The sequence below is a fragment of the Cotesia typhae genome, unplaced genomic scaffold (genome assembly GCF_013202065.1).
Source record: "Cotesia typhae breed Kobodo isofemale line unplaced genomic scaffold, CoteBio_Ctyphae contig_4, whole genome shotgun sequence".
Taxonomy (NCBI): domain Eukaryota; kingdom Metazoa; phylum Arthropoda; class Insecta; order Hymenoptera; family Braconidae; genus Cotesia; species Cotesia typhae.
The window spans coordinates 10,930,137-10,957,738 of NW_027423748.1; the positions used below are offsets into that span (position 1 = coordinate 10,930,137).

Genomic DNA, 27,602 nt, shown 5'->3' on the forward strand with positions numbered 1-27,602 from the left:
GAGTAACTATAACTGAAAAATTTTATTCCCGATTTTCTTTCTTCTATTCACTTTATTGTGCTTTACATTGCAACTGACAAATCCAACTGCAGAGATAGAAGAAAGGAACAAAGAATAAAGAACTTTTCTGATATCAGATCGAAGAAAGACATTTATTATTTTTTAAATAAAAATATTAGTAATTTTTTATTTTAATTTTAAATAAAATTTTTAATTAAAAAATTAAATGTAAAGTAAAATAAATAAAAAAAAAAAAAAAAATCTAAGGGATCATAGACCAAAGAGGCTGTGGTTCTATAAAGGAGCGAGCAGAGGGTTCTCCCCACTCTTGAGCTGGTTCTCCCTCATTTAGCAGTCGGTGCTGACAGTGAGGTAACGGGTAACACTTTTATAATCGTGACAGTCGAGACCGGTGTAGCTTCTGCACTAAAGCTCTTGGTCTCTTTTACTATTGAGTTTTTTTCATTCAGAGATTTATTATCAATCAGTTATCACATGATAGTCTCTGTCTGATCCCAGTTCGCCCGAGTGAGGTTGTCAGTCGTGCAGACGCCGCCACCGCGACCACGACTCGATCGCGAGTTCTTCCTCGTGTGTGAATGAGGTAATTCCTTCGTATCCAGTGCTTGTTTCGTTTCAATATCATTTTATTTTAATATATAATAAATATTTATTATATCTAAACTCTATCCGTGCTTAAATTTATATTTAACCGTTTGTGCGTCAAGGATAATACACGAATAAAAGGGTAATTATGTTTTCAAAAATAATATTCTTTTTAGTTTTTAATTTTAAACTCCCCGAGGGTCCAAAAATTTTTTTTTTCTTCATCCGAGTGATTGATTGGGAAGAAATTAAAATAATAATAATAATAATAATAATAATAATAATAATAATAATGATAATTTAGCAGTTGATAATCTTGAGAATAAAAAAAAAAAAAATAGTCATACGGCTGAAACAATTCAAGTGTAATATTAAAATTAGAATCAGAATTAGAATGAGAATGAAAATGAAAAGAAGGGGTAAAAAGTGTTGTTCTAGGTATGTATGTGCTCTAATACACATGTAAATTATATTAGGTGGTTTTATGCTTTATGATGACAGTAAATTTATTAGGCAGAACCCCCGCCGGACATACGTATTTAACGTCCTCCTGATAAAAAATTAGCTTACTAATATCTTCTGCATTATAGTTGTTAGTATATGATGATGATTATTATTATTATTATTATTATTATTATTATTATTATTATTATTATTATTATTAATGTTAGCAAAATTATTATTATGGGTATGATGATGAGCTGGTACTCCACTAGTTGGAGCTTGAGCTTACTGAATGAACGAGTGAGTGAGTAAGTGAGCGAGTGATTTTATGATGCGTAATATATCGGATGTATTGTCCCCTACGGTGATAAAAAGGAATTTTAATAGTTTGCACCAAGGATGTATAATTGAAACACAAAAGACAATTCGCGACCCAATTTACTTCAAACTGTATTCATGCTCATTTTAAATTTAGAGAGTTCTTATCGGTAATTACGGCTCTTTATTTTATTTTAATCAACTCAATTAATCATACTAATTTTATACGACGCTCAAATCAATAGAATAATATTTTTTTATTTTATTTATTAATTTTAGTCAAAATTTTTTTCATTAAAAAAAGCTTCAAAATCCTATTAATTGAATTTCTTTATCCGTTGAATTTTTCCGTTTAAATTTCTTTGTAATTTTCTCCATCCGATCAATCTTCTTTCGATCATTTTTATAAATGTCACTTTTAATTCAACTTCTCTGACAAAAAAATTTCACTTCTTCATGAGTCACGTCTGCTTCATAAATTTCGCTCCCAATTTCAAAACAAAATTAACTTTTAATCGAAATAAAAGAGAAGGTAAATAAAAATTTTTCAGCCCGTTTTACCCTTTAATCAGCAACAATCAGTAGGAAAAAGTTAACGTATGTGATATCTAAGTGGGTCGGGTGTATGGAACATTTAGCATACAATTGGCACAATGCATGACCTCTTTTGTCCATAGACATTGCTTTTTTTATATTTTAAATTTCAATTTCAATTTCGATAAGCAACTGCAATTATTAAAATTTTTAATCTTTCAACAGGTCCAGTGTTATGTCTTGAGGATACTTAAATCACTTGGCGCAATCTTTAGATTATAGTGACAATTTACCAGGGTCCACTAATAATAGTAAAATTTCGGCAAATAAAAATTTCGGATTGATTAAAACTCAAGAAGAAACAATGGCCGAAACCTCGAGAGACCCGGAGCTAGCTGAAGCCGAAAACATCGACGAGGTTCGCGCAGCTTTGAATCTGATGTGTGCTTCCACTGCGCCCAAAAAAAAGCCCTTACCTGAAAGAGACTCCTGGAGCAGCAAGCTTGATTTTATTCTCAGTGTTGTAAGTTATTTTTTAATTAATTAATTTTGAGATAAAAAATTAATAAAAATTTATTCGAAAGGTCGGACTGGCCATTGGGCTGGGAAACGTGTGGCGATTTCCTTACCTCTGCTACAAAAACGGTGGCGGCGCGTTCCTGATCCCCTATTTCTTAACCCTGTTCCTCGCCGGGATTCCCATGTTTTTCATGGAGCTGGCGCTGGGCCAAATGCTGACCATCGGCGGCCTCGGCGTCTTCAAAATCGCCCCAATTTTCAAAGGAATCGGGTACGCAGCCGCGGTTATGTCCTGCTGGATGAACATTTACTACATCGTTATCCTCGCCTGGGCCATTTTCTACTTCTTCGTCTCTATGAGAAGTGGTAAAGTATTAACTATTGTTCAAAATCGTAATGATAAGTGTTATAAAATTTAATTAAAGTCATTACGACCACAGTCTTGCCTTGGGCGACTTGTAACAATGTTTGGAACACCAAAAACTGCATCAATCCGTACAACCGCAGCTCGCTTCACTGTTGGGACCAAATTTCCAAAAGTGGTGTCGTTAAAATGTGCTCTGTTAACAGTGTTAATGTTTCTGTTTCTGAACTCAGTGATCCTGTTAAAGAATTTTGGGAGTTAGTATCAAATTTTTATTTTTATTTTTATTTTCTTCCTTGATTAATAAATAGTTTAATTTATTTTGCCAAATAAATTAATTATAAAATATTGCTTTTATTAAAAAAATTTTTTTAATAAAAAATTATTAATATTTCTTAATAATAATATTAATAATAATAATAATAATAATTTTTTTTTTTTTTTTTATTAGACGACGAGCATTACAAATCTCGGAAGGAATAGAGCACGTAGGAGGAGTCCGTTGGGAGCTGGCCGGTACATTATTAATCGTCTGGATAATGTGCTACTTCTGCATCTGGAAAGGGGTAAAGTGGACCGGAAAAGTCGTCTACTTCACAGCCTTATTTCCGTACGTACTTCTGACAATTTTACTTATTCGCGGAATAACTCTACCCGGCGCGATGGAGGGCATACACTTTTACATCAGCCCGAACCTCTCCAAGCTCAAAGAATCTCAGGTACAATAATTAATAATTAAATATTAAATATTTTCTAAAAAAAATTAAAATTAAATTAAAAAAAAAAAAAAATTAAAGGTGTGGATTGACGCTGTAACGCAAATTTTCTTCTCATACGGCCTGGGCCTGGGCACGCTGGTCGCCTTGGGAAGCTACAACAAATTCACGAACAACGTCTACAAGGACGCGCTGATCGTCTGTACGGTGAATTCCTCGACGAGTATGTTCGCCGGGTTTGTCATTTTTTCGGTAGTAGGATTCATGGCGCACGAGCAGCAGAAGCCGGTCGCAGAAGTGGCAGCTTCTGGTCCGGGGCTGGCCTTCCTGGCATATCCTTCGGCGGTTCTCCAGCTGCCTGGAGCCCCGCTCTGGTCTTGTCTCTTCTTCTTCATGCTTCTGCTGATCGGTTTGGACTCTCAGTTTTGTACTATGGAAGGATTCATCACTGCTATGGTATTTTATAATTTTAATAATGATAATTGATGATGATAGTTAATAATGATGATAATGATGATTAAAGGTTGACGAATGGCCAAAACTACTTCGGAGGCGCAAAGAATTGTTCATAGCCCTGGTCTGTCTGATCTCTTACATTGTCGGGCTGTCTTGCATATCCCAGGGTGGAATGTACGTTTTCCAAATCCTTGATTCCTACGCGGTGTCTGGTTTTTGTCTGCTCTTCCTCATTTTCTTCGAGTGCATCGCTATTAGCTGGGCTTTTGGAGTCAATAGATTCTACGATGGTATCAGAGATATGATTGGATACTATCCAATTGGATGGTGGAAATTCTGCTGGACTATCACCACTCCTCTTATTTGTGTTGTTAGTATTTATTATTTAATTAAAAATTTTTTTCATTAATTATTAGCAACCTTGAAGTCACTATGTCACTTTTTTAATTGCATTGTACTTTCTTAACTATTGACGTTATCAAAGATACAAGCTCATCGCGATGTTACACTCATTAAGAGCTTTCATTTGAGTACCCACATGCATTTTTCATATATTTTTCATATATATATACATATATATATATATAAAATATATGAAAAATTGATGTGGGTACTCAAATGAAAGCTCTCAATGAGTGTAACGTCAAAATGAGCTTATATTGTCATATTCATCATATTAAAATTAAAATTCTTATAATTAATTATTTTACCAGGGTGTATTTTTCTTCAATTTGATCCAATGGACGCCAATAAAATACCTAAATTATGAATACCCATGGTGGTCACATGCATTCGGCTGGTTTACGGCTTTATCATCAATGTTATGCATTCCCGGATACATGATTTATATCTGGATGAGAACGCCTGGAGACACTAGTACGGTGAGTATTTCTTCTTCAATAAATTAACTAGCGAGTAATTATTATCAGATAATAAATAAAATTGATTTAATTAATATAATAAATTTTTTTGATTACAGAAAATGAAATTACTAGTAAGAATAGAAGACGACGTATCGAGTTTACGAGTGAAAATGGGTCTTCCAGCAGTAGAATTATCACCATTGTAGACTTTAATATAAATAAGACAACTCTGTGTCAAAAGTATATTTTAAAATCATTATTATTATTAAAATAAAAAAATCGATTAAACCGATTTAAGTATAGTAATTAAATATTAAAAGTTACAAGCCATTTATTCGCCAGTTAATATCAGAACTAAAATTAATAAATAATAAAATTGATATTTTTGATCAGAATTTATATTTAAAAAAAAAAAAAAAAAAAAAAAAAAAAAAAGCCGGCGAATAATTGGCTATTTTTTTGCAAATACTTACTAGTTTAGCAGACTAGTACCGTAGTTTGAAAAGTGTTCAAATGATTGTCGACGGATCAGCTAGTGGATTGTGGTTGATGATTATTTATATATATATATATATATATATATATATATATATATATATATATATATATATATATATATATATATATATATATAAATAATTTGTGTATATGTTTATTTATAATACTTTACACTCTAGAATATTTTATTTATTTTTAGCATTTTAATATATTGTTATACTATTCATTTCATACATTGATATTTTTTTTATTATGATTTTAGTATTTTAATCAAAAATGTAATCAAATTTTATTAATTTAAAATACCTAAAATTGACATTCATCCTGTGTATCAGAGCATTTATTATTAAATAAATATTTATTGAAATATTTTATTTATTTTTTTATTAATATAAAAACAGAATTGTAAGTATAAAAATTTATTTTTTATTTATTAGAGCTTGTACATTGTAAAATAACTTATAATAAAATATGAAAATTAATTTAGCAGATATTTGATAATTTAAAAAATTTTTTGACAAATAAATTATGGCAAAAAAAAAAAAAAATTAAAAATGCAATTTTTTAGAACAAATTTATTTCTTATAAATTTGTCACAATAAAATTTCTTAAAAATCAAGAGCAGTTAATTTGATAAATAAAATAGTAAAGTGTATTTGATGCAAGTACTCCAGTGTAATTTATCGTACTTATTCAATTTAAAATAAATCTGCATTATATACTCAGTATTCCCATTACGGAATTCAATTTATAAAATTTTATTAAATACATAATGTATTTATGTGATTATTGTTTATTTATTATCAATATCAATCATTAACATTAATAGCTGCGTAGTACCTTATAATTACTATTCAATATATAAACGTATATATATACAAAAAAATGGACGGAACTATGCTGCATTGTTACGAGCTATCACATTAACGTCAACAAAATAATTTGTGATTTACTATGATATATATTTGCATTTTATTTTAGTATTAGTATAAAAAATATCAATTTTATAGATCTTTTTTTTTTTTTTTTTTTCGGGAAGTTTTATAGCATGAGTTTTTAATATTTAAATATTCTGTTCAATTATTAAAATAACTTTTCTGCAGCATGCCAATAAAATAAATTTTTTTTTCAACAAAAGTTGATTTTGAGATTTAATATTCCTTAGTCAATTGTAAATATCTAAAAATACTTATCCTAAGAACACTTAGTTATTTGTTCGTTATTAGTGTATAAAAATTAGGTAATTATTTATAAGTGGAGTCAATCCAAATCTAGGTCATAGAAAAATTTTTTTCTTATCAAATTAATCAATTTTTTTTTTAATTGTTAGTTTTTCTGTTCATTAAGAAAAAAATATGTATTAAAAGCATAAAAAAAAAAAAATAAAATCTAAATTTTATCGAAAAACATTAAAGCCAATATTTTTATGGCCTAAAATGGGGTAGACCCCACATGTTTTTAAAAATAATCACCAAAAATAATTTTATCAAAATTAAAAATCATTTGCAAAAAAAAAGAAAAATTTGTAAAAAAAAATCAGATCTAAAAAATTAAATAAGCGCCAATTGCCTCAAAACAACTAAAAAGATAATTCCAATACTGACATCAAAACTGTTACCACTTGCCGAGTTTCTAAATTGCGCTGGATCTCCCATCTGGAAAGTAAGCGGCGGACTGGACATTCTTCCATCTCCACCCTTGCTGAATCCCAAAATTCTCAAATTATAAGTCTTACCAGGGCTAAGATTTCTGACGTAGGCCTCAAGCTTAGACCCAGCGGTGACAATAGTGTCATTAGCAGTGCTCATATCTTGATCGACCTCCCAGACGCGTATTTTGAACCCATCGAGCGGTTCTTCTCCCCAATCCGGCTGTACAAACCGCCAAGTAACTCTGATGGTCGAGGGATTTACCTCGTAGGGGAACACCGAGGTCGGAGGATTCTGCGGAGCTTTCCTGAAGGTCCTCTGCAAGTACCTCTCACTCGCTGGACCCGGCCCAGCTGAATTGTAAGCCATCACCTTGACGTTGTACTCAGTATCTGCCTGGAGCCCGACGATCAGCGACCAGTTGCGCTGTCCACGCGACAGCAAGAAGGAACTTTCATCCTCTGTCTTGTTCGCCTGCCAGTATTTAATCCTGTGGCCAATCAGAAGACCCTTGAGCGATTCCCTGATTGGCGGGATCGCCTGCCAAGTGACGTTCAAGCTGGTACTGTTGTAGCTAAACGCCGCGACTCCTTGCGGCTGGATGATCGGCAGGTCTTCGGCACTGTAGATCACCGCAATGTCCGAAGTGGGTCCTTCGCCTATTTCGTTGAACACCTGGACCTTGACTTCGTACTCCAGGAAATAATTTTCCGGGGAAATAGATACGACGTAGCTGCCGATGTTGCCGTAGTTCTCCAGCAAGAACGACTGGAACTCGTACTCCTTGCCCTTGAGACGCCAGAATATTTTGTAGTAAACATTGCGGCCGTTGTGGTAAGCCTGGGGCAGCGGGTCCCAGGTGATGGTCAGCTCTCCGACTTTTCCGCCTCCGCCTCCGACATTCTTCGGTGCGTTTTGAGGTTTCGCCGAAGGAGTAGAGTACTTCGGCGACGGCAGAGAGTACGGGCCGTAGCCCAAGTCGTTGGCAGCCTTCACACGGAATTCGTAAGTCGTAAAAGGAATGAGGATGTTTTCTATCTCGGCTTGCTGCCGCCCGGTGTATCGGTCGACTTCTATCGCAGTTACGTTGTCCGCGATGGTGAACCAGTCGCCGTAGGAAGTCCGCGCGTTTATCGAGTACATTATTATGTCCCGGCCGTTCTTGGCGCCGTTTGTCCACACAAGAGACGCTGAAGTCTTCATTATATGAACGACCACTCCCCCAGGGGGCCCAGGAGGACCGTAGACTATCATTGTCGACTTGCTGGAGATAGTACCCACTGCGCTCTTCAGCACACACTCGTATTCTCCCGCGTCTGACAGGGTTATGTTTATCAAATGAAAAGTCCCGTCGTAGATCTGGTACCGCGGGTTGGTCATCAGGTCCTTTTCCCGGATTTCCAGCCCATTGTGCTTCCAGATGTAGGCGATGTCCAACAGTGGGTCTATGTCCGCTCGGCAACGCAGGGTCCAGTTGTACATCACTGATACTAATATCGATGGACCCAGTTGTTCGACAAATTGAGGACCACCTGGAAGTAATTATATTTTTTTAAATTACCCTTGTAATGTTAGAAATAAATTATTTGTATAAATAGAAATTGTACTTACGCAATACAATAAGTCGTCCGCGACTTTCGTCAGTTCCGTACTGATTAGACGCGACACAAACATAAAATCCTTCGTCATCTTTCGACACTCGAGTGATTATCAAGTTACCATTTTCTAAAATAGTTCTTTTTCCACCGGAGCCAATAATATTCCCGTCTTTTTTCCAGACGAATTTTGGCCGAGGCGCTGCTTCGGGATTACAAACAATTGTGACGTTACCACGCTCCGCTGCGTAAATTTCTGGTTCCATAGGGTGTTTTTTAAACGACGGTTTCATTGCTAAAAAATATTTAAATTTACATTCTCTTAATGATATAGTTTAATGAAGAAAAAAAAAAAAAAAAAAAAAAAAAAAAATACATACAAAGTACTCGAAGTTGGGCTGAAGAGTATACAGTTTTAAGTACATTGGTCGCAGAGCACTGATACATTCCAGGATCACGTTCAGGGTCCAGCCGTTGGATCTTAAGTACGTTGTCGTAAATAGTAAAGCGATCTCTATCCTCTAAAGGAAGATCGAAGATATTAAGGAGCTCGCCGTTTTTGAACCAGCTGTAAGTGACATCAGGAACCCCGAAGGCTTCGCAAGTCCAGGTTAAATCTTGGTCTTTGTCAGCGTGTTTGTCTTCCAGGGGAATAGTGAAGTTTGGCTTCGCTTGGAGAGACAGCTCGACTCGGCCGACGATGTCCCCATGACCATTTGAAGCGCGACACTCGTAGGGACCCTGGTCCTCGATTTTGATGTTGTTGATAGTCAGCAGGCGGTTTGAGCTCGCAAAAATCGCGCCTCGAGGCATCGGAGCGCCAATACGTGTCCAATTGTACGAAGGAACCGGGTACCCGAAGGCCACGCATTCGAATGTGACGCTGTCACCCACGACTGGAGTGTCTGGGAAAGTCTTGGGAAAGTTGTTGGCGAACTTTATCTGCTGGAACGACGACTGGTGGTCGACTCTCAGCGGGAAAAACGGTCCTTGACGGCCGGTTCTTGAAGCCGTGCTCTGGACGCTGCAGGAGTAGACCCCCGCGTCGATCGGCTCTAACGCTGAGAAGTACAAGGCTCCGTCTTTCGAGACAAACACTCGTTGATCTTGTTCCACAAAGTTTGGGTAGTAGTCACGCGCCCAGTAGTAATTTACGTCAGGATAGTGGACTGGGGGGTCGCAGTACACCGTCTTGCCCCAGTTTTGGTCTCCACGCTCTTCAGATCTCTTTAAATTAAACTCTAATATCTGACTGAATTCTATTTTTACGGTCTCGGATATGATGGTTCCGAATTTGTTGGATGCTTTACAGTGGTAAGACCCACTGTCTATTATTTGGACGGGCTTGTGTATCACCAAATTACCTCCGGTTACTGTATACCTGTAATTTTTTAAATTAATAAGTATATCTTTTAAAATGTCAATAGTTGACAAGATACAAGGTAATTTATTAATTACCTTAATGTATCTAGAATTGTAGGCTAATTTATTTTTAAAAAATTAATAAACATAATTGTTACCTATTATCACGCAGCGGATCGATCACCTCAGCATGAGCCCTTCCATTTATATAATTCTCTCTAAACCACTTATAGGTCGGAGTCGGATATCCCTCAGCGTGACACTTGAGGGTCACCTCGTTAATCAGCTTGTACTGTTCTGCCGAGTCGTAGACCTGAGACTGAGGCTGAGTGGTGAAATAAGGACCGCGTGGTATGCGTAGAGGGTTCTCGATCTCGATTCCGTAGGTGTAATCTCTTTCATCCTCGATTAGGTTCGCCAAATTCGAAATGTGAGCCTCGCAAATGTAGAAATGCTCTTCATTCGCGGTAACTTTCTTGAGCCCCCATTTCTGGAGACCCGGGCTATAACTATAAGCGAGGAACTCGCGGACTACCCCGTCATTCGGCTCCGGGAATATTGCGGTCTCCACTGCTGACAGAGAGAATCCGTCAGCTTCATTGGACCAGTACCCGCCGAGTAGTTTCCCGCCTGTGTACCAGGTCCTGTGCTGAGGGTCTCGCCACTGGAGCTCCTTCAGGAAGTACGTGTGCTCTTCTATGGTGTTTATTGACACCAGGTCACTTTGATAAGTTTCACATATTTTTCGCGCTTCTTCGCGTCTTTTTATTGGGCTGGTCACAAATCGATAGCAAGACTCTTGGTGTCTTACCCAGTACTTGGGACATTTGAAGAGCGCCTGGTCGAGGTAAATGTTTTGACCCACAATCAACGTTATTGACATCAACAGGCATGCCAGTAGCATTTTATACTCCATTTTTTGCTAAAAAATTTTAATATCACAATTTTTTTTAATTTAATAGAAAATTAAGTGATGAGTTGTTTTGAAATTGAGTGATTAGTCATCAAACTCATCGTTGTTATTATGGGAGGGGCAGGGAGTGGCTAATGTTAGATTGTTAATTACTAATAATTGATACAGGTCATTATTTAAATTAAAAAACAAATTATTTTTAAAATAATATTTGGTACTTACTTTTGCGGTATTTTAATTCATTTTGCAAAACAAACACCCAAAACAATAACTTCTCGCTTTGACTTCGAAAAATGCACTTGTGGTATTCTCCAAACAGTAAATTATAATGATACACTGTGCTCACCAGCTATTATCCACGGATTTAAGCGCTAACTCCACCTGGATGGTATTAAAGTTAGCTGTCACTAATTTGTAATTTTGTAATTTTATTTAACAAAAAAATTATTCTTAAAAAATTGCATTTTTAATTTACATTTATTTTTAATTATTTTTATTCAGCAATTTATATTTATTAGAAAAATAGAAAAATTATTAAATATCGGCTAAATTAATTTTCATTCCATCTGGCAGGCTGTCAGCTTACTATAATCAAATTTATTTTCCCGATAAGTTGTGTTTGTTACCGATAGATGGATCGTTGTTTAATAATTTAATAATTTAAAACGTGTCAGTGACAGTGTCAATTATTTTCAGTTTTAAGTTTTTTTATAAATGTACTAATTTTTAATAAATTAAATTTACAAAGAAAAAATTATTTTACTTGCTTGAGAAAAAAAATTAATTCAAAATTCGGGCAAAGTCGGAGACCTCCGGCGAAAAACAAAAAATCTTTCACAGTACCAACCTGTTAAACAAAATGTTTCTATGAGTATTTATATTTATTAAATAACAAATAAATAAAAGATAATTGGAGTAGTGCCTATAAATAATCGAAACCCAATAAATGAATAAATTGAATTAAATTGCAAGTGGTGACGGAAATATTTAATCAGTACAAAGTCCAAAAAGAGCATCCCACATCACCATCAGTAAATACAGTATATCCAGTGGGTATTTATTTATTTTTTAACTATGGTGGATGGTAAAAGCAGGTAAAAGTAAAAGACTGGAGATGTCATGGCTGACTCACTTTCACCATCACCACCATCATTTACAATAATCTAGTACATAGTTACAAGTACAAGGAACATTTTAGTTACGAGTTACAATACACGATAATAAACTATATATATTGATGCTGGTACAGCTGAGTCAATAGGCGTTACATATATACTTCATTGTGTTGTTTATAAGTAAGTGATTATTGGTGATAATTTACTAAGAATTATTATTATTGTTGTAATTATTATTGTCATCGTCATCAGTGCAGCAGTCCCACTTGACTTGAAAAAAAAAAAAAAAAATAAACAATAACAGGTGCGTAGATGTGTGGGTGGGTGCTGATGAACGAGGGTAAGTGATATTTCAAGTGCTTCCGCGAGTGGTTGGTTAATTGTCCTGGAAACGATTACTGAAGCGCAATAAATCTTATTATTTACTTAAAAGTATAAAAAAAACTACAATAATTATGAATTCACTGGGCGAGTTTTGCTCCCTTTTCTGTTGTCCGCCTTGTCCGTCCAGGATAGTCGCCAAACTGGCGTTCGCACCTCCAGAACCCACGTACAGCTTCTTAGAGGACGAAGGATCCAAGTTCACGATATCTCTGTCAAAAAGAGCCGAGTGGCACTACACGGAACGCGAAAAGGAGTCCATTGAAGGATTCTACGCAAGGACATCTAGAGGAAATCGAATTGCGTGTCTGTTCGTGAGGTGCTCCGCGACTGCCAGGTTCACGATTCTCTTCTCCCATGGCAATGCTGTGGATCTGGGTCAGATGTCGAGCTTCTACCTGGGACTTGGATCCAGAATCAACTGCAACATATTCAGCTACGACTACTCCGGGTACGGGGTCTCGGGGGGAAAACCCTCGGAGAAGAATCTCTACGCGGACATCGACGCTGCTTGGCACGCTCTCAGAACCAGATATGGCATCAGTCCGGAAAATATTATTCTGTATGGACAAAGCATCGGAACAGTACCGACTGTCGACTTGGCGGCCAGATACGAGGTAGGAGCTGTAATTCTCCACTCACCGCTGATGTCCGGGATGAGAGTCGCTTTTCCTAACACCAAGAGGACTTGGTTCTTTGACGCTTTTCTCAGGTAAATATTTTTTTTTTTTTTTTTTTTTATATTTATTTCCTACTTTGATAATTGCAAGTATTTATTTTATTTTTCTTTGTTCTGCAGCATAGACAAAGTACCCAAAGTAATGTCACCTGTCTTGGTGATTCACGGCACGGAGGATGATGTCATTAATATCAGCCATGGTTTAGCGATATATGAAAGATGTCCCAAAGCTGTCGAGCCACTCTGGGTTGAGGTAAATTATTTTATTTTATTTTTTAAAAATATGTGACTGCCGTGACTTGTGAACTTTAAATAAATAAAATTTTTAACAATTGACATTTTTAAAGATATAATAATAACCTATATTCTTTTAATAATATAGATTAATTAAATAAAAAAAAAATTGGAATAAAAATTTTTTTTTTTTTCATTTTATCTGCAGAAATAAAATATTAATTATGATAATTTTTTAGGGAGCTGGTCACAATGATGTCGAGCTGTACAACCAATATCTAGAAAGATTGAAACACTTTGTCAGTGTCGAGTTGGTAAACTGACGTCGATTGAGCTGCTCCCAGAGCCAACAGCAGGGCGTTGTAGCTGTAAGACAGCCCGTAGAAGACGACCAGACAAATTTAGATAAAGAGGAACACGACAAGTCTATTTCAAATTATTTAAACACGATAAGCCGGGCCATGTTACTCTGCGACGACGAGCCGTCACCCGAATCAAGCGACGAGGTATTTTTTTTCTGTGAAGAGCAAGCAAATAATATTAATATTAACAATAAATGTGATGATCCTAAAGACTCTAAAGATAATAATAAAATAATAAACAACAAATCGTACTCTAAAAGTTCATCGATTGATCAATCGGTTACCAAGGCTGATAATCAAGCTGTTATTATTAACAACAAACAAAAGGGTAGGAAAAATCCAAATCTGTTTAATCGCAAGAGAAATAATAAAAAGTCTCCAGATAATCTCCAAGATTTTTCGAAGGCCAATTACTCGCATAAAAATCCAGAGGTCGATCCCGATGATAATCAAAATTTGAGCGAATTGAGCGAGTCAATCAGCACCAGCACTACCAACCTTGCAAACGCTTTATTAACGCAGAACGAAGCCACGCAGACCAGCCACCCAGTGATGGTGAAGATTCACGTGGAGAATTGTTCTCAGTGTCCCGATAATTCGGTGTCCTTAATCTCCCAGGAGGTGTCTCCAGTGGCTGGCAAAGACAATCTGTGCAAAGTTAAAAAAAAGACTGTCGCAGTTCAAGTTAATTTTAATTCTATAGTGAACAACTCTGTCGCCGACTCGCATTCTTTAAAACTAAGCAAAGTACGGTGTTGTAACAAAGCGCCTCAGCGTGTGCAGAGCTTGAACTGGGGAAACAAGTGCAATGACATTGGTGATAATGACATTAATTCATGGAGTGGCAAAAATATGAAGAATCAGTCAACAAATGCTGGCTCTGGTGTAATTACCGGAGACAATAAGGTTAAATTACACGACAAAAGCAATTCGGTGGATCGAGCATCGATAAAAAGCAAAAAATTTTCGAACGCAGTCAGCCCGCTGAAGCAGTTTAATCGTTCCTCGCTGACCATCGGACCTGACAAGATAACTATTAATCAAAATCTCAACTGCTACAACAACATCCGCCCGATTCCGAGCTACTCTAACAATTTGTCCAAGTACTCACCGTGTGCCAGCAGACTGGCGGCCAGCTCGAAGATTCTCGGCAACACCTCTCCGACTGCTCTGAGCCCCGAGAGCCCCTTGCACGGTGCCAGGCCCAAAAGTCCCCGATTTGGCGACTCGCTGAGTCTGAGCGACAGCAACAGTCCCAAGGCTCGGCTGCCTCAGGAGAAAATTACTCTCCAAGCCAGTTTGTCATTGAACATAAATCAGCTTAAAAAGCCGCACTCGACACCGCGTAGTCGCAGCGTAGGTGATAGTTGCGTGACCTCGCCTACCAGTGAGGCAACTACGCTCAGATATTCACCCACTGGAACGGAAATTCTATCTCTCGATGAAATTGCACGGCAAAAACAACAGATTAAAATACAGAAACACCACCACCGAGCTAACAGTGTCTCCTTGTCCGCTCCAGACCTTAAAGCCTTACACACCGACAGGCTCAGCATGCCAATTTATATTCGTAAGGCCAATCTTGAGACAAAGTGTTAATTGTTTTTGTTTACTACTTTTTAATCTATCTACCAAAGTAGATTTATTATTAACTAGTATGTAAATGATTTATTAATTCCATTGCAATATTGACGGTACGGAAAATAGCAAACTTTTTTTAGGAATTTTTTATTTTGGAATTTTTTATTTTTTTATTGAGGATTTTTAAAAGCTTGCTGGTTTTGGTAGCGTTAATATTGAGGGTATTTGAATTTTTTATTGAATAATTATTGTTATATACTGTGAGTAAAGAAACTGGTAAATCGAATTAAAGTTTTACAGAAAAATATAATATTAATTGATGGGAAGTATTATAAAACAAAAGGGTATTTCAAATAATTATTCAGGAAATAAAAATTCACATACCCATGGTAAATATTAATATTTAACATTAAAATAAAATATCGAATCAACGGCTTTATAAAATATCCTATTTGTGAGACTGCTTAAACGCATAAGTGTTGAATAATAACGTAATGTTTTTTCATGTCCACGGTATTTAATAATTGTATTATTATAAACGGGTGATTTGAAAGATTATTTGATAGAGGAGGATTTTTAAAATTGTGCTGCCAGTGCCAAAGGATTAAAATTATAAATTACAAATACGTAAAAAAGAAAATTTATTTTTAGCTTTTTTTTTTTTTCTATTAATTATCATTGCTATAATTTTATAGACTTGGAAAATTATAATTGGATTTTATTGTCGGATTTTGGCGAGAAAGTTAATACTGCCCTACTTCTATTGTCGTGAATATATTTCTTTTAAAAACAATGAAGATTATCTTTTTAAGTAAATATTACATATATGATTATAGCTATTATTAACAAACATAAATATATAAATGAATATATTATATAAATCTTATTTATAAAATAATTAATTAGATAATGTACTTTTAAAATGGATAAACAATAATAATAATAATCCACCAAATAGCAAAAAAAAAAAAAAAAATGAAATATCTTCCACGTTAGATTTTAAAATATGATAATCAATTTGAGTATTAAATAAATAGTAAATAACAATGTACATTCGGTACAGTTGTGTGTCTTAAATAATAAAAAAATATTAATAAATAAACTTTTACACGATAATAATAATAATAAATAATAGCTAGGGACAATAGCATTGCCAAACGACTGTTTAATAAACAGTTGACTTTTATTAAAATTATAATAATAATTATTAGGTATGTGTAATATAAAATATATTGAAGGCGGCATTAAGTTTTAAATAAAAAAAAAAAATAAAATCCTGTTTAAAATGTAAATATAAATACACATACAAATATTTTTTTCTACTGACACTTAAAAAATTTATTAAATTTAGTGTAATAATTAAATTTATTGATAAAAAAAAAAAAAAAAAAAAAAAAAATATCTAAATTTAAAAGGTTTATTAAAAAAATGTCAACTCTCCAATATTTTTTACTTTCGCACTGGAATATTTAATAAAAATAATAATAATTATTGTAATTAAAAATGAAAAATGAAAAAACGTACAATTCGTGTTAATAAAAAACTATTTTAAAATTTTTTTCACCGTCCCCGAGTAACTGATGATTAATTGATTAGCCAATTGATGGTTTTGTAGCTGTTGGAAATATTTAATACTTTTTTTCTTCAATTTTATTTCGCTTGCAGGTATAATTTATTCATTTGGTTTTTTTTGTTAGCTTTCAATTAACGTTAGAATAAATAATAAAATAATTTGTGATTAAAATTAAAATTAAAAATCAATGGCTGATTTTCGCCGATCCACTGATAAAGTTAGTTATTTAAATAAATCTAACGAATAATCATTTGTTATTAATTATTGTAAACATGTGGCATGTACTTAAGTCACTCCTGTACGAGGTAATGAGATTAAAGCTAAATTTAAATATTAAGTAATAATAATAATCATTTTATTTTGTTTATTAGTGGGTTTAATTTAAAAGAAATATGTGCATTTTATTGTCAAAAGATTGTAATTATTATTACGATTATTACTAAGGACTGTATAAAGTCATCTTTTTTTTTTTTTTTTTTTTTTTTTTTTAGGAAGAAATATTAATTAAAAACTGGAAGAAAATCATTTATAAAAATTGATTAATCCCTGTTAGATAATTAAAATTAATAATTTCATTCCACTATCTCCTTTCTAACTGTGGTAATTATTTTAAGAATTTATTTTGGTTATTAAATTAATAATTAAATATTTGACTAGTAATTTAATAAAGGAGCATTTAATAAAAAATTAATTAATAATTTCAAAAATAAAATATTTAAATTTGTTTTATTATTATTATTATTTTTTTTTTTTTTTTTTTTTTGTTGAAAATAATTATTGTACTAAAATTAGCTGACGTTTAATTATTTTTTTATTAATTAAATTAGAACTAAAATTTTTTTTAAAAATTGCGTTTATAATTTTTTAAAAATATTTTTTTTAGTTTTAATTTAATTAAAAAAAATTATTAAACTTCGGCTAAATTTAGTGTGATATTTAATCATAAAATAATTTTATAAATTAAAAAAAATGTACCTATAAATTTATTAATAATCCATTCGGTAAAATAATGAAATTAATTAACTTACAAATGATACGGATTTACGATATGTCATAGAGATAAATATAAATATTAATAGTTGTAAATATTAACAAGCGAGTGGACGTTATTACATTGTTTAATAATAATAAATACTTTAGGTAATAAGATATATTATGTATATGAAACACGCTCAGTACTAATCATAATGAAAATTCATTATAGCAATGCTGATGTGCATATTATATATCATTTGTATATGTATTTTATATATGTATACCGTGCATCCAATTGTTTGCATATACATTTAATTAAATTTAAATATTAGTTGGTTAAAATAAATACGTGTAAACATTTAAAAAAATAATAGATAATATTTAACAAGAATTAATTAATTAATTAATTATTAATTCATTGAATAGCATGAGACATTCTCATGTAATTAAAAACTCTGATAATTTTTCACTGTTTTTTAATAATGAATGGTTTGCATTTTGAATAATTATCAATGTAACAACAACAATAATATTAATTAATTAATATTTAATATTAATAATAATTATAAAAAATAATCAACTAAAATTAATAACGCAAAATACTGATAATTATGCATTTATTATAATATGATAAATTTGTTGATAAATCAAACGTTTTTTGTAATAATTATTATTTTAAATTGATAAGAAAAAAACTTCCTTTAATGTTATTGACTGCAAAAAAAAAGTGTTGTAGACTAAGTATGACTTTCAAATAATTAGAACATCCTGAATCGTTAATTATGTAATTATTTCAATGTGAATAACATATATTATAAGTACAATATAGATAGAAAATTCTTTTTATTTTATTTACCCTTGTATATTTTTATTTGTAATATTAAAATTCAGTAAAATCTAAAAACTATTTTTCATTTTTACACATGAAAATTTTTTAAAAATCATTTTTGTATTTAAAATTCAAATTTAGCGCGAAAAATTAAGACGGGCCCAGCGCTTACTTTATTGGCCGCTAGAGGCGCTGAAACTAGTTTTTTTTTCTGCCGGGAAATAAAATTTGAAATTTTTGTTTCTTTTGTCGGCCGTTAGAGACGCTAAATTTATTAATTTGTTGCAGCTGCTCGTAAAGTATTTTGGATGTTACTCAAAAAGTGAAAATTTAATAAATATTATCAAAAAAATAAATAATTAAGTAATTAGTTTGGTGAAAATAAAGTCGCGGGTGGTATTAAAATAAAAAAGTCTCATTAATTTGTGTTATAATTTAGTTATAGTGTAGAGTGTATTTAGTGAGGTGTTTTTTTGTGTAAGCCGGAGGAAAATAAGTTTGTATAAAATGTAGAACTAGAGCCAGTGAATTAAAAGAGATTTACATGATTACGCAGTAAACCAAGTCGAACCGAGTCGAGTGACTTTTACAATAAAAAAGTTGAATAATGCTGGTTGAAAGGGGCCATGACATTTATATATTTATACATTTACATGTGTATACATATAGATACAGGTGAGTTTATTTTTACTTTTATTTACTTAATCCTCACTCTTTTACTGCCGAAATAAAATAGCATATGTAGCACACTGGTGTTATTGGTAGAACATGCTACCAGCAAACGCAATACTTGCATTAATTAAACAACCGGGTGTTTACTCGAAAGAGAAAAAATCTCTAAAAAAATCTCAGCATCAGCTAGTCCATTTATTTGATTTTAAAAACACCGACTTGACGGACAGGATAGACAGGATATGACTTTCTGCTATGCGTAGTTTGTTTATATCCCAGCAAACTTATAATTGAGTTATGAGCCAAATGACATTATGGCCAACCAGCTATACTGCTCGGGTAACTTTAAACTTTCATCCCTCTCAGTATTAGCCATAATGTAGAGGCATAGCAAACCTAGATCCACAAAATGAGACTACGTGTAATCACCAAATTTACCTTGTTTCAAAGTCTCACAATTTTGTTAATATTAATCCATTTATACTTTGTTATTTTTATTATTATAATTGATTATTTTTAATTACAACTTTAAGACTATTTAGAAAATTTTTTTGATACAAGAATTTATATTCTTAGCTCAAGAATTTGTTAAATTGATTGAAATAATTTTTACTGAAATTAATTTTTGTTGAAAAAAAAAAAAAATTAAATAATTTTTTTACTATAAAATTAAAATTAAAAATTAATTTTTCAATTTTTACATCCTCAAGTCTCAAAAATTAAATTAAAATAAATTTTTCTCTACAAAATAATGAAACTGTTGAAACTCGTATCAAACGATGACACAAAAGTATTAGGAAGGATATGACACAATTTGAATATCGACTTGATGGTATATGTGACATCGCATCAATAACCAGTTAAATTGAGAATGAAGTTCTTGAGTCTGATGGTTCGGTGCAATAAGCACACACACACACACACACACACACACACACACACCAATATCCGTACCGGATACCGTAGGAAATGTGTTTAGACATAGGACACAATAATTAGTACACGGTAGGACTTCTGGATCGATCAAATATGTGTCTATGCGTCTATATGTGTCACAGCTGACCAGAAACCAGCTTGATTGAGACCTGTTGCCATTAACTGTATATCAGTGACATCACATATTCAATTTACATGCTCACACATGAATGGCTAGATATATGCATACTTAGATATGAAGCGTGCATTAATCAAGGCGCATGAAATCCATATTACCTACTCCATCTCAAAGTGAATCGTGTAATTTAATTATGCTTATACAATAGATTGTATGCTGAGTAAATATATGCACCTATACATATATATATATATATATATATATATATATATATATATATATATATATATATATATATATACCATGCATTAGTATTACCATTAATGGTCTATACTCTATTGCCATATTATATGAGCAAACCAGAGTAGTATGAGTCGAGCGTGTGCTCCAGTTACAAAAAATAATGCTTACGATAATGTAGCCCTCATCCAATCCAATTTCCGGATTCCCGCGATGATAAGTACCAGGTTGCGTGCCACCAGCCACCAGATTGCAGGCAAATCCATATTTCTTCATGCAAGAACAAAGATTGTAAAAAGTAATCCTAGAGCATACCAACAACTAAAATAATATAATCCGTTCGGACAATTTACCTCTTTGTTCTTCTTACCATGGATTATTCTCCTTCTTCTTTCCCCTCGGTCTTATTCCAAATTACTAGACGTTCTCTATTATCATCCGACACACACACAGCAAACAGTAGTTTATTTGTACACCAGTACCTGTCTGTGCTTTTACAGTGGAACAATAATTTCACTTTTTAAGTTAAACACGACAATGAATCGAGTGATGTAGATATATGATGGATAATAAGCCAATCTTCTATCCGATGGTTTGTAATCGCAATCGCACAAAGATTACTTCATGGGCTATAAGTTTTCCGGGGTTGCGTGATGGCGTAACTCGATTTTGGCTCATCCAGTTCCTATACTTTAGCAACAACTGTAACTGTTGGTATAACAATAAGTATAACTATAACTATAACTAAAACTACTAACGAACGGATACTCATACTTGGGGGCCGGTAGAAAGGGATACTTTCAGAGTAAAACGACAAAGAGAAAGACAGGATAGTAGGTATAACTTTGAAACCACCGTCTCCTCGGCTGGCTGGCTGGCATTGGATCCTATCCGTTTTCCATTGATTCTGTGCTACCAGCGTGAATCAAACCGCATCCTCAAATTAAACGATTCTCTATGTCTGTCTATATCTTCCCAACTTTCTACTGTTGGATTAACTATTAAAGTCTATTATCATTTGTTAAACCCAACCGGCATGCTAGATGCTGGATACTGGATGCTGGATGCTGGGTACCATTATACCATACATTGTACACCATACGTGAGGTACATACTGGTTACTATTATACCTGGCAGGTTGCTGAGCAAGTGCAGTCTAAATTACTCACCTGAGCTATCATTACACTGTATAAAACAGCAACGAGGCTCTACTCAAGTAATTAACGAGCTAAAATATATAACCTGGGTCAGTATAGGTGTACCTGCGTACGATCACGAAAAACAAGACAGAAGGAGTACAAGTTCTATTTAAGAAAGGAATAGATGTGGATAAGGAGAGAGGAGAAGCTTAGATGTGTTTGAGAGTTGTTTTGCGGAGCAGAGGCTTTGTCAGCTCACCTGCGTTCCCGCTCCCGTGAAACCTGATGCAGACGGTAAAAATGAAAACAGGTTACACAGCACCACCCGTGCTGGTGTGTCGGCTAGAACTTCTCCCTATCTTTATTTTATAATATAATATAATACACACACATAAAAGGATAATACACTTTCAAGGTCCGTCTTTTCTTCTGTTATTTTATTTGCTTTGGTTTTCAGTGTCCGTTGTCTATGTTGATGTCGTTTCGCAGAATGTCGCCGATTCTGAGAAAACGTCCAGCTGTATAATCCCGCGATCGCTGTTTTATATTATATTATATTATATTATTGTATATCGAATAGAAAACCCATCCCTGTTTATTTATTCACATTCAAGATAACAACTTCCGAGACTATTTTATTGCCGGTGATTTTTTTCATTTCTCCATTTGTCCTTCTAATAATACCCTTATTATAATATTTATCTTTTTTTTTTATTTTGGTAAATAAATTTTTATCTTGTTTGGTTCTATTTTTTAAAAATAAATTTTTATTAAATGAATATTTTTTTTTAAATGAGTTTTGATTAACGAGGTGCTGTATTGAATAACATGGTTGAAATTTGAAACATTTCGTGATCATTTACAACAGCAATTATAACGAATGATATATGAATCGAAAATGCTGATGATTATTCACCAAAACTAACAATGTGCTGATCAATATTAACAATTTTACATGTCACCAAAATTAACAATGTGCTGATCAATATTAACAATTTTACATATCCCAATTATTATCGTTGTTTTTAAATCCATTGTATGATTGTCATTTAAATTTATAAAATTTTTAAATTCACTTGGTTGTAATGTTTTTATAAACACAATGTTTATTTTTTTTTCTGACAACACATTTGTCATTCAGAGAGGAGAAAAAAATAATTTTATAAGCAAACTAAAATAATTTATTTTCCATCTTAAACTTAATATTTCTTTTTATCTGCATTGTCATCCCGGTCTCGGTTCTTTTGACAGTGGAGAACAAATAAAGTAAGCAGTTGAAGCTGATGGTGTAAACGTTCAGCAAAATGCATCAGTAGCTGGAGTGTATTTGCTGCGACGCGGTTCCGCAAGGCTCAACTTTAAAGTCCCTTGATAATGGTTACTATTCTTACAACTTTTCCACTTTTTTTCTTTATTTCTTGTTGTTAATAAATAAAGAGCAAAAGAGAGAAAGCGAAATAAGAGATCTTTTAGTACACCCAAAGCTATTATATATAAAATTGTTGGAGTAAGACGGACGGAGGACACGGTCGACGAAACTTACTACTTTAATTATAATTCAAACTACTGCACAAGTACAATATTATATTAAATCTCCATATATATATATATATATATATATATATATATATATATATATATATATATATATATATATATATATATAAAGCAGTACCGCTATGGCAAATTGTCAACATTGATCATTTTCTCGTTTCTTAACTCAAACCCTTTTCTTAAACAATAATAAAATTAATTAATAACTACAAGGTATAAGCTACAAAACTCATTGTCGAGCATTACCCTTATAAAAAAGTAAACTGCCATCGAGATGATATTTATATTTCAAAAGTAATTTCCTCGCGGTAAAGAGAAAACAAAAGACTTGTTGAGTTGATATTGCTGCTCGAGTGAAAGACACTCTCTGCTGAGTTGTTCAGTTCCTCCAGCAATGCTGGTATTGCTTATATACACGACAACTCGCTAATTACTTGTAACCGCTTTACTGTTAAAGTTTTACACACACACATATTCATCCATCCATACCTCCTACCCCTGTTACAAGGAACGAGTAACATGTAACATGTACTGGTGTTTGATATTCCTTTACTTAACAGTTGGCCCCCATGTGAATTCGCGTGTCTCACCGCTCGCCGTCCAACCAACATAACAGCAACAACCCAGATTTATGATCTAGCTGCAGAGCAATACACTGGTTGATATATTTGCCTAGACACTGCGTAGGTATTATATACATATAATATTATTACACACACTCATGTATGTATTCACCTCACACATGGGGAGTGTAGAATGGGTGAACTTGCCGCCGGGGGCGCGAGTAATATTGTGTTGGCGATGATGAGGCAACGTCGACAACGGAGGGAGGCGATAGCTCTTATCGTTCACCGACGTATCGCCACGCCCTCGGCGTTACAGCGTCACGCAGTCTACAATAACGCTGGCTTTAATATATACGATATACGATATACGAGTTTAGTTTGTTCTCAATCCAATACAAATCAACTCAACTCTCTACTGTACTGTACTGTAATGTACTGTACGTCATATATGCAGTGTACTCATATCCTATCCTGTCCTATCCCTTTACTTCTATTCTGGTCCAAGCTCACCAGACTAACGACTGACGACTAACGATCTACGTGTACGACATTAGCCAGTTCTACCCACATACGTGCCCAATCACGTGTGGAGCTTATATTATGTTAGTTTAGTTGTACTCCAGCTCCCAGTACATGCAATGTTCCAAGAAAAGTACCCTCACGACTAGATATAATATATAATATACAATATACAATATACAATGTACAATATACAATATACAATGCATAAGCTGCACCGAGGCAATTTCTCTATTGGTATCTAACTTACGCGAGTGGTTGATGACGCACTCTATACGTTGGTACTTTGTACTCCGCGTATGCAGTTCTTAGTGCATAGGAATATATAGCTATAGCTAAGTATCGGGACAAAGTCACTGAACATTATTCCATTGGCTGCACATGCATTCTACATACTACACACTAGATGCTACATATGCTATCATATCGCAGTTTGATGTACAATATATAATATACAATATATAATAGAATTTGAAACGTCGTATCGGCAGTAGTCAGTTCAGTATAGTAGTGCAGAATATACTGTTAAGCTAAGCCGAGCAGAGGTACAGAGTCGCGATCGCACATCGGTAGTTTGTATTCGCACATGACCACCAGCATACGTGAGCAACCAGTGGCATAGGATCTTCTTCTTCTTCTTCTTCTTCTTCTTCCTCTATAGAACATATTCAACGTACAACTATTCCGCTCATATAATCCTGTATACAACTCTATAACTCTATACATATCAATTTAGTATGTGTACATATATTTAAGCATACGTGCCTTGATACTCGTTATTTACTATCAACCTAGCATCTCAATCATCAATATTAAACTTGTCGAGTTTTTTTCCTCATTATTATTATCCTCGACTCTTTTTTTTTTTTTTTTTTTTTCATTATTTTATTTTCTTAACTGCTAAGTAAGAGTAAGAACGTACGGTTAGCTACGGAGATTAACATACGGATAACGCGAAATTCCTAGAATTAATTTTTTTAAAATTACAAGTCATTTATTATTGTAATTTTTTCCTTGAGAGAAATGTCAGTTTTATTTTTAAAATATTAAAATAGGTATTATGGCCATTTGGTGATACTGATAAATACTCAGGGCTTCGTGTATAATGTATAATGTATAATTATAATGATTCTATTCTAGTAACTGGAAAGTATGAATTTAATTAAGAGAAAGCAGAGATATTAATTCGAACAGAGAGAGAGTAAAAATCCTGGATTAATATAATATAATATAATACAATAATTTATCTTATCAATGGGTATATATATTGTATATTGTATATCGTACGGTATGTTATACGATCTTGTGATATGTGTTGGTCTTTGCTTGTAAAACACGCTGGTGGCACGTCGTGATTATTTAAAATGTCGCGTGTCCATCGCGCGATATAACTAAATATATACGTTACTTTTAACGTTATTATATGATTATCATTTTGTGGAACGGGGTGGTGTACCTCTGTACTTAAATTATTTGGTTAACAAGCCTGTTGATGATTTTATTTTATTTTTTTAGCACTATTTCGAAATGCGAAATACGTGCATATATTATCGGCGAATGTAATTGTGCAGAGAACATATATGTAAAATGAATATAGCGATTTTACAAGTGAGGGCAGTATGCTGTTGCCGTATCGCGTGTCACGCACCCTTCCGTTTATTGTCGCGTGAAACATACACCAGGAGAGGAGAGGGAGAAGAGAAGAGAAGCTGACAGCATCACGCTTCAACCCTTCTATTCCCCCTTTGCTGTTCTCAACATCGACATATACATGTGATCTATCACATCAGTGGAAATGTGTGAGTCTCTGTAGTCGCATAAATCTGAAATGTGCTGCCAGTAGTCATTGCAGATTTGGACCAATCCCGTTCACGTATGCCCAATACAAAATACAACATTTCTCACAGACTCGTGGCGCAATCATCCGATAATCCGTGTATAAATGTATGCCTAGTAGCAGCATACATCTACCACCAAAGAGAGAGAGAGAGAGAGAGAGAGAGAGAGAGAGAAGGGAACAGCTAAAAGCTAAAACAAAGCGTATAGATATTCATAGATAGAAACCTCGGGTATTATCACATTTATATTTATATTACACCTTATCTTGAGATAGAATGTCCACATGGCAATTCGCCGTGTGGAAAACCCGTTTAATTCATTCACTCATTCACTCTCAATAAATATTATCGACATATATTATCTATTGCCAAATACCCTTTATTTAATACTTTTGAATTCCATTTAATGAGGTCGATATAATTCAACATACATACTTTTTATCATTTTTATTATTTTACTTTTTAACAATATTCATTATTTTTATTTACTATAAATGGATTTAATATTTAATTAACGCGTATTTACTTGCTGATTAGTCATTAGTTCAATAAATTTTTTGTAACACGTGCTCGAAAAATATCCAATTATATAATTTGCCACTAGTTCGATAAAACACTATTTTGCAAGACACGTTTGTCAGATATCTCGGTGAAATGTCGCCAGAGGGCATTTCAAATCCTTTTTGACATGTCACTGTACCAGCTAGTGTGATTTTATAAATTAAATTGTGACTTTTATTTGTGTAACACTTTGTATAAAAAAGAATACGAATAAGTATTATTCTTTGAATGAAAAAGTTGGGGATGAAGCTAAGCCTAAGCTGTATACACTTTTTATTAAATGAAAAAAGACAAATCATTTTGTATTATAAAGAGGGGGGGGGGGTATTCTTTTTTTTAAAAAGGAGACTGTAACCTGTTGAAAAATATTTCGTAAGCAGGTTAACAGTGCCATCTTTTGAAAAGAAGGCCAAAGAGATCTATTGAATTCGGTCAATTTATTGAAATTTAAACTCTGCGTTGTCACAATAGTCAACCTTTAATTTTTGGATAGTCACGTTTTCATTAATCATCAGTCACCAGAAAAAATTGATGGTTTTCCTCTGACTGTGGTGTCAAGGATTTCCTGTGAGAATTATTTTTCACGTTGACAGTTTATGTTAAGAATGCTGGTCGATTTTTCAGTATAAATAAATATTTTACACCACTTATGTAAACTGGCTTTTTTAGAAAAGCTAATTTCAAAATTTAGTACACATTTTTATTGATTTCACATAAAAAATTTAATGAGATTCAATTTACCTTCAAAAATATAACTTTAAACTACTATGCTATTTAATAATAATGATAAAACTTTGAATTAACCACGAAATTAAAGCTGTTATCAAAATATAAATAGTCTAGTTTTCCGCCGGTGAAACAATATAAGCGAAATATTCTAAATAGAATTAACT

General features: G+C 33.3%; 4 protein-coding genes across 5 annotated transcripts; 3 read left to right on the forward strand and 1 right to left on the reverse strand.

Moving 5' to 3' along the window:
- The first annotated feature begins 420 nt into the window (after positions 1-420).
- Positions 421-5,687, forward strand: Gat-a (GABA neurotransmitter transporter-1A). Of its 2 annotated transcripts, none has more exons than XM_074242391.1 (9): positions 421-748; positions 2,128-2,425; positions 2,487-2,787; positions 2,847-3,042; positions 3,237-3,504; positions 3,583-3,957; positions 4,025-4,327; positions 4,671-4,838; positions 4,937-5,687. In XM_074242391.1, exons 2-9 carry the CDS (start codon positions 2,267-2,269, stop codon positions 5,024-5,026), a joined length of 1,860 nt encoding a protein of 619 aa, XP_074098492.1. In that variant the 5' UTR covers positions 421-748; positions 2,128-2,266; the 3' UTR covers positions 5,027-5,687. The 2 variants fall into 2 exon arrangements, with proteins under 2 accessions (XP_074098492.1, XP_074098493.1); XM_074242392.1 differs by having other exon boundaries at positions 2,862-3,042.
- Positions 5,688-6,093: 406 nt separating this feature from the next.
- On the reverse strand, positions 6,094-11,178 carry LOC141527096 (contactin-like). Its single transcript, XM_074242390.1, has 5 exons — positions 11,060-11,178; positions 10,083-10,846; positions 8,943-9,943; positions 8,579-8,857; positions 6,094-8,499 (listed from the first exon to the last, which is right to left on the reverse strand). The coding sequence occupies exons 2-5, from the start codon at positions 10,838-10,840 to the stop codon at positions 6,869-6,871; spliced, it is 3,669 nt and encodes a 1,222-aa protein (XP_074098491.1). The 5' UTR covers positions 10,841-10,846; positions 11,060-11,178; the 3' UTR covers positions 6,094-6,868.
- A 591-nt stretch (positions 11,179-11,769) lies between these two features.
- LOC141527306 (alpha/beta hydrolase domain-containing protein 17B) lies at positions 11,770-13,625 on the forward strand. Its single transcript, XM_074242716.1, has 3 exons — positions 11,770-13,045; positions 13,133-13,265; positions 13,486-13,625. Exons 1-3 carry the CDS (start codon positions 12,408-12,410, stop codon positions 13,567-13,569), a joined length of 855 nt encoding a protein of 284 aa, XP_074098817.1. The 5' UTR covers positions 11,770-12,407; the 3' UTR covers positions 13,570-13,625.
- Positions 13,626-13,707: 82 nt separating this feature from the next.
- On the forward strand, positions 13,708-15,829 carry LOC141527305 (uncharacterized). Its single transcript, XM_074242715.1, has one exon. It carries the CDS (start codon positions 13,708-13,710, stop codon positions 15,205-15,207), a length of 1,500 nt encoding a protein of 499 aa, XP_074098816.1. The 3' UTR covers positions 15,208-15,829.
- Positions 15,830-27,602: the final 11,773 nt, after the last annotated feature.